The sequence below is a fragment of the Metopolophium dirhodum genome, chromosome 1 (genome assembly GCF_019925205.1).
Source record: "Metopolophium dirhodum isolate CAU chromosome 1, ASM1992520v1, whole genome shotgun sequence".
Lineage (NCBI taxonomy): Eukaryota > Metazoa > Arthropoda > Insecta > Hemiptera > Aphididae > Metopolophium > Metopolophium dirhodum.
The window spans coordinates 92,595,301-92,607,366 of record NC_083560.1 but is presented as its reverse complement, the minus strand read 5'-3'; the positions used below and the strand labels follow the sequence as shown (position 1 = coordinate 92,607,366).

General features: G+C 30.4%; 1 protein-coding gene across 1 annotated transcript in view; it reads right to left on the bottom strand.

Annotated features, from left to right (window-relative positions):
• Window positions 1-12,066, bottom strand: part of LOC132935700 (uncharacterized) — an 81,863-nt gene that overhangs the window by 20,506 nt on the left and 49,291 nt on the right. The window contains exon 3 of the mRNA XM_061002315.1: window positions 853-1,477. Coding sequence (XP_060858298.1) covers window positions 853-1,477 — 625 coding nt within the window. The remainder of the gene's footprint in view (window positions 1-852; window positions 1,478-12,066) is intronic.

The window sequence follows — 12,066 nt, the reverse complement described above, 5'->3', positions numbered from 1 at the left end:
CACAAAAAAATATTTATGTAACCACCGTTTACCACTGATATATTTTGATCACTATAGGTGGGTTTAACTGTTCCCGTTGCTAAAATTTGGCACCCGGGGCATTCGCTCAAATCAACCCGTCCCCTTAAATGCGCTACTGCACGTCTGCGCGTACCTGATTTTGAAGATGTATGGACAAATTTAAAGATTACTTAATTTTAATAGAAGAAATAAAAATGTAATTATTCATAGATATATATTACCATAACTCAATATATTGACTGCAATAACTAATAAGTGTAAGTAAGTTATGATCATTTTAAAATGTACATTTTCAAAAAGGTCATATAACTCACTTAAGATTAATAATATCAATAAAAGTTTACGTATGGCTCTAGATACTAATCTGTATGTATTGTCATTTACTTTTACATCATCTATAATAGTTACCTGTTGGTAATATATATAATTAAATTTAACAAAGTATATTAGATATACAAGTGTAAAGGCAAATATTTATTAGTTAAATAACAGAATATTATCGATAGTAGCTAGATACCTGGTACACAAAGTTAATTAACTAAAAAATACTCGTTCAGACTTAGATTTAGATGCATACAAATTGATAAAACTGCTTGATAATTTAAAAGAATGATTTTAATTTGAAAAAACAAATTTATTATTGCCATATGACATTCCTGGTATACAACATCTAAATAATTGAAAATATGGTCAATAAATCTATATTTTACCTAAAATCTCCATTATCATAGAAAAAAGAGGTAAAAACAAGTTCGGTGAATCTACACCCTGCAGCAGTGTAATAACCGACTGCAGTCGACCATTACTACATAATAAGTATGATGTCCTTACCTGTATAATGATTTCGGTGAAAAACTTTCCTGGTTGATCCTGTCGGACGTCGCAGTTTGGACTGTGGTAGTCCAACCGGAGGTCGAAGTCCAGGGTGCTCTTCACGTCATTGACGCAAGAACTCGGCCGATTCTTGGCATACACCTTGCCATCAAACAGCCGGTTAGTATGTACGGACGCGACCATGTCCGCTCCGCGGCAGTCGATCTTTACGCTGAAGCACGACGACATCTGGTAAGTGGTGGCACCGGCTACCGTCAGGTAAGGACGATGGTCCAGTTGCTGCTGTGACAGGCTGGACGTGCTGTGGTGTGAGACGCGGCACACGTTCACACCCGTCTCGTTGTAGTCGAATGAACGGCACTGGAACTCCTTGGATGCCAGGCATATCTCCTTGCACCGGTCTGCGGTGGCCACGTTCTCGTAGATGGCGTCCACAGTCCTCAGAAGCTTGCCGCCGACTTCCACAAAGTCACACATTTTTGGTTGCTCGACCACGCAGTTTGACTCCATGTAGTCCACGATGTCGGCCGATCGATTGCTGATCGGTGGGCGCCCGGACACGGTGAACCGGTCCACGTCGTTCATGTAACAGTCACCGGTCTCCTTGTTGAAGTTGACGGACCTGCGAGCACGTCCGATTGGACATACGACAATGTCAGTCCCATTTCGTTTATACAATGTCATATTGACATGCATATTTTATAATATAAGTAGGTTGTATAATAATATGTATAAATACGTAGGCATTACCTATCTGTTACCCTATACTGAGTAAAATCATTGAATATTTAGGTAGTTATAGGTTTACTCTGAATACTTAAATGATAAAAGCGCATTCCCAAAGTATTCTGTGTACGTACGTATAGGGTACCCCACGCAAAAGTATTCCAAATATTTTTAAAATCCACATCAGTATTGATTTAATTTAAAAAAATTAGTTCTCCTGCGTTATAAAACAATTCAATATAACTAACGAGTTTCAATGCACTTACGTTTTGTTCGGTTCATACCTTATTGACTATTTGTAAAGGTATTTAATATGCAAACTTTTTTTTGATCATACGTGTTTGATGATAAATATCTCTTTCAAAAGATAAATAATTTTAAAACAATAATTAAAAAATATTGGAGTAGTTCAAAATTTCAAACAAATATTAGAGTAATAGGCTACCTATCAATTTAAAACAAAAACATACGTTGCGGTATAAAATACACAAATTTGCCTAAATAAATAGTTTTTGGTTTAAATTTAATATTTTGTTTATTTTTATCCAAATTATGTGTTTAGCACCTCAATGGTTTTTGATACCATTTTCATTATTATCATTTAAATCGTACTCTTAATTGTATAGATAATCTGCAGCTGTATATAGACATATAGTAAACACTTAAAAAAATATATTTGTTATTTATCAAATTGAAAAATTATCTCAAATTCTATGCATCTCAAATAATATATTACGAACTATTTAATAAATCTAAAATATAATAAAATGTATTTCATAATAGTTTTTAATTATTATATAATTTATGGTTAACCAATACAGATGATTTCCTGCCAATTTAATTTAGATAAAAATGTAATAAAAAAAACCAGTATCCCAAATTAAAATTACCATAACTTTTTACTTCTTTAATACCCAGCCACATACATAATTAAACACTGTGGTAGTCTACAAAAATGTCCGCGATGAAATTGTCAAAAATAAAAAAAAAATAGAGTATCAAAATGGGAATTCACATACCTCTAACTTTTCTCCAACAATTGTATGTAACTGTACGTCTGTACTTATAACTGATTCGCTTACAGGTGCGAGACATTTTTATTACAGCTATTTTTTGTTTATTGAAAAACAAGAGTCAAACGACATATGAAAATATTTGTTATATAATTTTAGAAAAATTAGCAAATATAAATTTAAATCTGTCTCCAAGTATTTTAAATATTGACTTTGAAAAATCGGTCGTTAATGCGACAAAAAATATTTTGGGACACCATATTAAAATATAAGTAGATAATCCAATTAGGTATTAGGTATTGAGGTGCATTATAGGAAATACTAATTGTTTAGCGTTCATGTTGTCGAATGCTAGATGTGTTGGTATTTTTACAAGAGGCGTAATTAATTTAAAATCAATTATGTCACAAGAAGCTATTATGAGTTGATTTAGTATTTTGATTCAACTTATATACTATATAGGGCAGGGATAGGCAACTCAATGCTACTAGAGAGCCAATTTTGAATGTGCGAAAATCTAGCGGGCCAGAGAACATAGGAAGCAAAAAAAAAACCTTATGTTAACTATACCTCTATAAATAATATAATATTATTTACGTTTAATAGTTCAATACTAGATAAGAATTTATATCTACGTTTTACGATAAACATTATATTGATTTTAATAATTTTATAAATACAATAAAATAAAATACAGAAAAATCTTAACATTTTATACTTTTATAAACTAAATTCAAATGTAGCACAGGCCGTGAAAATTTTTGTTGTAATTTTATATCATTGTCTATCATTAACTTTTAGGATAGTAAAAATGATAAGATTTTCTTCGACAGGAAAGTGAATCTAGTTGGACTTGATGGGGGGAAGAGCACCAGGAAAAACAAGAAAAAAATTTAAAATATTAATATTTTCTTCATATAGTAGCTAATAGGTAATATATTTAAGTATACCTCTACATATATATTAATTATTTAGTTATTGTTATCTCTCAAATAAATGGGTTACTTATGCTTATGATAGTAACCTTTGATACTAACTAGTAAGCATTTAATTATGTAAGAAAGCTATTTGTGTTGAGATAAAAATGCAATTATAATGTAATTGTTAGCGAGCGGTTTCTTTTCAGTTTTATTTTTGGCCGGTCAAAAATTTTGCCTTTTGCCCACCTCTCAAAAACTGAAATGACGCCACTGACTATACTTAGTAGTTGGTAATATTATAGGCTGACAACCGTCTTCACAAAGAATATTTTTTCGTATACAATGATTTTATATTATTGAATTAAAATTTAACACCATCCATTACAGTGACCGTACACTTGTAACCGTACATCAGAGTGACATATACTTACCCACTTTTTTAAACTTAATACCTAGTTATTGCGTGTTATTGGATTTATGTTTAATTATTTGTATATTTTAACAAATAAAATAATTTAATCGTTATAATATAATTATAATTACAAGAGCTCTCTTGATAACTCAAATTCGGACAAATCGACATGGATGATCGGTTCAGACTGCATTACAATATCAATATGAATTTATTACACAATTAGCCATTTGGTGTTTTAATTTGTATTTCATTTGTCACCAAGCTTTTAAAATATTTCAACTTCAATAAGTACTTACTTAAATCTATACTATATATTTAACATAAGTGTTTATTTTTATACAACTAAATTATTCCTTTACGAATCGTGTTTTAAGTATTAACGTTTTACTATTTATAATAATATATCTTTAAAATATTATGTTTACCACAATATGTAGGTAGTTTATAAGCTATATTTATTTACATACTGCTAGCCATTATTTAAAAAGCCTCTCGTAGGTGTATATATTTCACGGCAATTTAAATAATAGCTGCTGAACGAATAGTATATCAATTATTCATAGTTATTATATTTCCAAGATGTATATTTAAATCCAAAATTCTTACAGCCACTTAAAACAACAAGAAAAGTGGTACAAATGATACATTAAAATGTGATAAAAAAGAAGTAATTTAGAAAACAATAATTATAATAATCACAACATTGTATCTACATAAACATTATGAATCTAGGTTGTTCCATTTCGTGTTGTGTCGGCGTATATTATTTTACACAATTATCAACTAATCACGAGGCACAAAGTATCGCAAACCGGAAACCGGAAAATTATGTTTGATTTTATTTGGAAACCCGCTACATCACTATTATATAGTTCTATAGATTGGTACTGTCTGTATAAAATATGACGTGTAACAGTGTAAGAAATATTGATTTTTAGTTTTTACTGATTTAATATACCTACTTATAATTACGCGTATAATATCTTAATATAAAACTATAGAGAGTAACTTATTTAGGATAAAAAGAAAATAATAATTGTTTATTCATTTTAACTATAGTTCCTGTAGTTCTGCGTACTAGTTATTTATGACTTATAGCTAGGTAGTATAAATTATACAGGTTAGGTTACATTTTATGTAACTTTTATTGGTTATATTTCAATATTTGGTAGGTACTTACAATTTTCAAAAATATGAAGGAATATATAAAGTTTAATTTTAACCTTATAAGTAAATATTTTATATAATGGTATAGGCCATGGGAGGACTTTGGCTATATTCCTAGAAGGCCAGAAAATAGACAAGTCCTTATCCACTTCCTCCTCCTCCTCCTCCACCTCATGCTCCTTCTCACGCGCTTCCAATTAAATTAATAATAACCTGTGTGATTATCTTAAAATATATTTAATAAAAATGATTACTGTCTAATTCACATAGTTCGAATTGACTACAAAACAATATAAGTATGAATTTATTATACAATTACAACTAAATTATTCCTTTACATGACTCGATGACTGATGATTTAAGGATCAGTGTTTAATTATTTACAATTTATAATAAAACTGCTAAATATTATTTAAAAACCACGTGTACGATATTTTACGGAAATTTATATTATAATGCCATTGATTCATAATATTATACCGAGAACTGAGATTTGTATAATTGATATTGTAGATATTTTCGTTATTATTACTTTTTCTGTATGAATCGCTAATTACAATATATTATTGTAAATATAGTTTTCTAATAATATAATATAATGTCCACTGTGAAAAGATTCAAAAAAATAATTTAATTTAATATTAAATACATAATGTACGTAAATTAAGAATATAATTAATGTATGTAATGGGTATTTTTACACTATAATCTATCTATATATCTATTATCTATATATATATACGATATAAAATATAAAATTGTAAGTGGTTTTCTATACGACCGCGCTAACCGATAAAACTACCGAACAGATTTGGTAGAAATTGTTTACTGTTATATCTGAAAGTCTGTTGAAGGTTTTAGTACCACTTTTGTTAATAAAAAATAAGTATAAAGTTCCTGAAAGATTAAAAAACAAAGCTAATTTTCTTATATTTATGTTTCCATTTTGTGACGACACTATTTAACATTTTTCCAATTTTTTTTTTCACAAGGTTATACCAAATACTTCTAAAAGTGATCCATTATTCACAATTTAATTTTATTCGTCATATTATATATATATGTATCTTAATTCAATTGAGAACGGCTGGGCCGATTTGGCTGATTCTTTTTTTGTTGTGGTCGTAATTGCCAAGGCCCAGTTCTTATGAAAGAAAATTTTAGGAAAATTCACCAGAAAAGTAGGAAATCTGGATGTCAGAAATATAACAGTGGCGCTTCTGTCCAGAAAAAATAAACTAATAATTAAAATAATAATAGTGTATTATATATTGGTTGCCATTGGTTAATCGGGCATGTTTGTTGATTTGTATTAATATTTTTTGTCAATATACATATACATATATACATATATATATATATATATGAATTAATGTTTGTGTGTAGATTGACCTCTGGGAACAAGTTAGGCTAATTTAAAAAGTGTTAAATTTGGTTTTTTTTTATTCATCGGATTTTAGTACGGTTAGGTTAGGTTAGGATTTTGTATTAATCGATTATATTAATCCACCGTGGGTGTAATTAAGTGAAAACGATAAACTTGGAATATCTTTGATACTCTAGAGTTAAATCATACACTTGCGTACAAACAGCACGGAGTCCGATAATATACTGCTGCGAATCAGAATTTTTATTCTGGTCAACGGAAAAGTTAAGATAAGTTTTGACACCACACACCATACACAAAGTTTGAGTCATATAGAGTTGGTACATTTAACCATAGATAATATAAGAATGGATAGGCCATGCCTATACCAGTTCCATATGGGGCCGTGTGCTTTTTTGGGGGAGAGAGAACGTAAAGAGAGAAAGACGATATGGGGCTTTTTAAGGTTATGTGCAAAACTATTTTATTAAATAATAATGATAACATGATAGTCAGTTATATTTAGATATTTGTCAGTTTGTATTTTGATTGTTGTGCCACTTGTGCCTGGAAAATTACTCTAAACTTTGTTAAATATTTAAAATATTAAAAATATTAATTATTATTTATCAATTATCATATCAATAGTTGCCCCATATAACCTTAAAAATAGTATCACTAAAGTTTCATGTGATAAGTTCTTATGTCCTCTCCATTCTTATATTATCTATGCATTTAACGGGATACAAAGTGCACGGGATCAGTGCTATTTTTAATAAAAATATATTTATCATTAATACCGCTAGAAACATTTCAATACGTTTCCATAAACCTTTTTTTTAATATTTACTTGCCGATCACATTAAACGATAAAATTTGAATTAAACATTATACATAACATCGTCCGAAGGCAATATAAACAACCAATCACGGGCAAAGTTGTGACGGATCGGTTAGAATATTAGATAATATTGATACATTATATATTAAAGTAATAAAATTCGAATCATGAAATCAACGATTGAACTGTATATTGTTGCATTTATTCTAATAAATGTTTAATAAACTGAAATCGTTTTTCACCGCAACAATAAGTAGGTAGGTACTCTGTAGCCAGCCAGCAGCCACTCGTGATAAATTGATGTATAATAGCCAATAGATAAATAACGACAATATATAGGTGGCAGGTGCATATTGTTAACTGTTAAGTATCGGAACAACGTGAATAAACAATTTCCTTTAGATATTTGTAACATTATGAATGTTAAGAAAATCGGTAGAGACTGCGCAGCAGAGACATATTCTATACATTATATACAACAATACGAATCATGATTATTGTAAAATAATATATAGATACCTAATCATTCGGTACGTCAAGTATAATCTTATCGTGATAAATACAAAATTAGATAATAACGATAATATTATGGTAAATCAAAAATGGCGTATTGGCGTGTGTGAGAGGTGAGCCGATTCTCGGGCTGGTTTATATATAATAAATAATTGTTATCATAATATCATCGCGTGACGGTCGATCATCGTGTATTCATGTCACGTCAAAGTTAATCACTATCCGGCCGACGATAATATAGGTAAATCACTTGTTGCTTTTGAATAATTGTCATCGCAAATTGTATGGCTGATATGACTATATGAGTGTGTGCGACGTGCGTGTGTATCATGGATGGCGAGTAAAATATATAATATGACGAAATCAGCATTCGAAAAAGGCGTCCATCGTAGGTAGTACATAATAAGTCGTTGGCATTAACAGTATCGCAGCTCACAGCAGACCGTTATCTTTAGTTATGACAAGTGCTTACTGCTTAGGTTGGATATATCTCATAATATCTCAAGAGATATTGTTGACATTTAAAAAGAATAATATTAGTGCCACAAATAAGCCTAATTTTATGGTGAGGGGGGGATTAGTCCCCCATAATATTGATTAAAAAAAAGTGGGACCAAGACCCTCTATCCCCCAACTATAGTTATTGACCTACAATATTTGGTAATTTAATTATTAATACCTACACTTTTATTTATATCACTTACATTCAATATCTATACCAGCACTATACCTACCTATATTATATATTCTATATATATTAAACAAACTGAGTAAAATACTCGGTTTTTGGATGACAACACTGTGGTAAGTATCGTAACATATTACACGATCTGGTTATATTATACTCTCCACATTTTCTACAGAAAACACAATGATATTCTTATCGTCCGTTTTTATATCACGTGTTTTAAAAATAACTGTTGGTATATTGTGTAAGCAGTTACTTACTACAAAAACAAATTTTTTTTCATTAATATTTATTGAGTTCAATTTTTAAATTATATGAAATAATTATATTAGCAATAACTTATAAGCTTACTTTCTGAGGAATCTACTTGGGGTGACTTTGCAAAAGTGTTGGGATGTCTACGGCACCTTCCCCCAACCCACTCTATTTGCGCCAATGACCGTATTAAATTTATTATTTTCCCAGTCATACGAATAAAATATATACACATCAGATGTCAAGAGGACGCTAAGTTCCTACCTATCTACCCGGTCTATCTGTTGTCTACGTCTTACAAACGTACAACATAGCAAATTTCCATTCACTAGTTTCAATAGTGTCTGTTACTTTTGATAATACTTTTAAGAACTTAATCTGTGCTCAAGCGCCGGCGATTTTTCAATATTTTAATTTTCAAGCAAATTATGGGTAAGTATGTAAAAATGCTCATACCTTGCTTGAAAATTAAAATATTGAAAAATCTCCGACTCTTATAAGCACAGATAATTTTCTCACCTAAGAGTTTGATAATAGGTCGAAATTCTAATACCAAAACTTGCTAGGTTGTACTTGTATAAGACGAAGACAACAAATGCATGGGTAACGTCCTCTTAAACACACACATTAAAATGTATCTATAGTTCTTTGTAACCAAAATGTGTTATATAAAGGCCATAAAGGGTGTTTAGAATTGTTGTACCCTGGCCCATAGGCATACGCTTTCAATTAAAAATTATTTATGACGCTGCTAATTTATGTACCCCTATATTACACTTATTCCATTAACCATGATTGAGATTAAAATATATAAACAGTGATTCGTCAAAAATGTCTTAGCCACTTCACCATTTATATAATAGTTGGTTGTTCAAGAAATGTTTTCCCATTAAATATTGACAAATCCGTTATGATCTCTCATACATGTTTTCCACCCCAGGTGCGAACATGTCCACCCCCTTGCATAGTTGCATGCAGCCCATGAACACTGCCCTGTTATACCCTGCTATAGGTAATTATAAAAAGCTGTGCGAAAACAACGATGAATAACTTCAACACGAGGCTGTGCTGTGTAATGGTTGTCCAAAGACGTCACACTACGACGATTTTCATAATAATAGCTAATCTTGTCGAGTAAAAACGCATTTTCTGACTTATTCGATAAACGAATATTTAAAATATTAAATTCCTAGCAAATACATTTTCGAGGTGGTTATAGGTAAGTGCACTTCTCCACGCTCTTCCAATAATAGAAGTTTTAATTGTAATTTTACTATTACAATGGTTACTATACTATAGATATAAACAGTACAGGTATATCTGTAAATGTTTGCTGAGGAGTGTATTATTTATAGATTATATATATAGTTCAATTATTGTTCTCCATAAGAACGATGACTTGACAAATTATTCGGTTCAGCTGTCTGTATAAATGTGATCATTATATAATCATTCATCGTATACATCCGTCCTGAATGTTACTATATATACACATAGGGTAGGTACATAATGGAACCTTTAACGCCCAAATATTTCGTCCGCCGAGTCGCGGTCTGGCCTGTCGTTTCCATACGATTCTCTGTCGTAGACCGCAAAGTGTGTATTGTGTACCTATATACTTCATAAATACGGCGGGTTATTGACTGACATGTCAATCAGAGTGTATACGACCTGAGAGAAGTCGAGACGTCACGGATTGTCAGGCTCGGCTGCGGCGGGCAGGATGCTGCAGCCGCGGACTGTCCCGAGTAAGACCTTATAGACTGTAGTTATTATTATTTTTTTTATCATCGCCGTCGTCGCCATCACAGCTCATTGGTAATCGGATTTGTTTACATCCACGGAGTACTTCTGAGTAAATTGTTCGTGCAGTGTGTGGGCACTGGGCGGCGTGTGTGACCCGACCCGGGTCCACGTTTAATATAAAATACGTATATAACAATAATAATATAGGTACCTATTAGATTATTATCGTGAAAGAACGAAGTTATTTGTATTGTTGAAAAGAACCGATGATAATGCCGGTAAAAAAAATATTACAATATTTACTGTTATTAGTTAATTAGTGTAGGTGTAGGTATATATTGTAATATTAACAATAATTACTATCATACTGTTATAATACAAGTGCTAGAGGTCGGATATTTAGGTTTTACATATTAATATATTATATTATACAATTCTCATATTATATACCCTATAAGTATTGTAGTATTTATTGGAGATTTCATAAACGGGGGAAAAATGAGGACGATTATTATTGATTAGGTATACATAGTTAGAGAATAATTTGGTTTGCAATAATTATGAGCATATTTTGGGTTCAAAGAATAATATTTAGCTTATTTCTCATATTTTAGAATATATTGTAGTATTTTTATTTTTAAAAAAAAATCATAATTGTTTATCTTACCAGTTACAAGTCAGGATTTTTTCTGTCACAGAAAAAAAATCTTATTGCCAAAAAATTATGAAATTATTCTACAACATGTTTGAAATATTGAGATTTATTGTTCATCTATCTCGAATACCGATGGTCAGTACTCAGTAATTACTTTGGTAATCTTTGTCACTCTACTCTCGGACTGTGATGTGAATAATACATTTAACAATCATACAATAATACAATTTTTAACTACAAAATAATTATTAAATTTTGTCAAAATTTTAACTTTAAATACTTATATTTTTTTTATTAATTTATTACAAATTGTGCATATTATGTATTTTTTAACTGCTATTGTAACAATATATCAGGAGCCTTGCATTAAAGTTTTACGCTTTTTTACCCAACAAATAACATTTTATTGCTATTTATAGAAAAAAAAATTGAAAACTGATAATATGTCCGTAAATAGCTCAAAAAGGGTCAAATTATTTTCAAAATTATATGGTGGATAGAAAATGCTAATATAAACATTGAGTGAAAAAATTTCATGTAGTTACCTACGGTCATTTGTTTGAGTTGCACCAAGAACCAAAATCGATTTTCTCAAAAACAGATTTTGCGTAAAAATTACCGTTTTTCCATAATTTTTCTTTTGTTTTTCACGGCGCTTTTAAAAACTGTTGGGAATTTTTTACTCTTGACTCCCCAAAGTACCAACTAGATTCACTTTCCTATCACAAAAGATACTGTTGAACAAAATCTAAGCACTTTTACTGACCTAAAAGTTGATGACAGAAACAAAAAAAAATAAAAAACACATCATTGTAATATCAATACATTCATCGCTCCGCTCAGAATCTAAAATGTAAAGGATTTTAAATTGTACTTAAATAATGTTGATCTTATACAAATTTATTT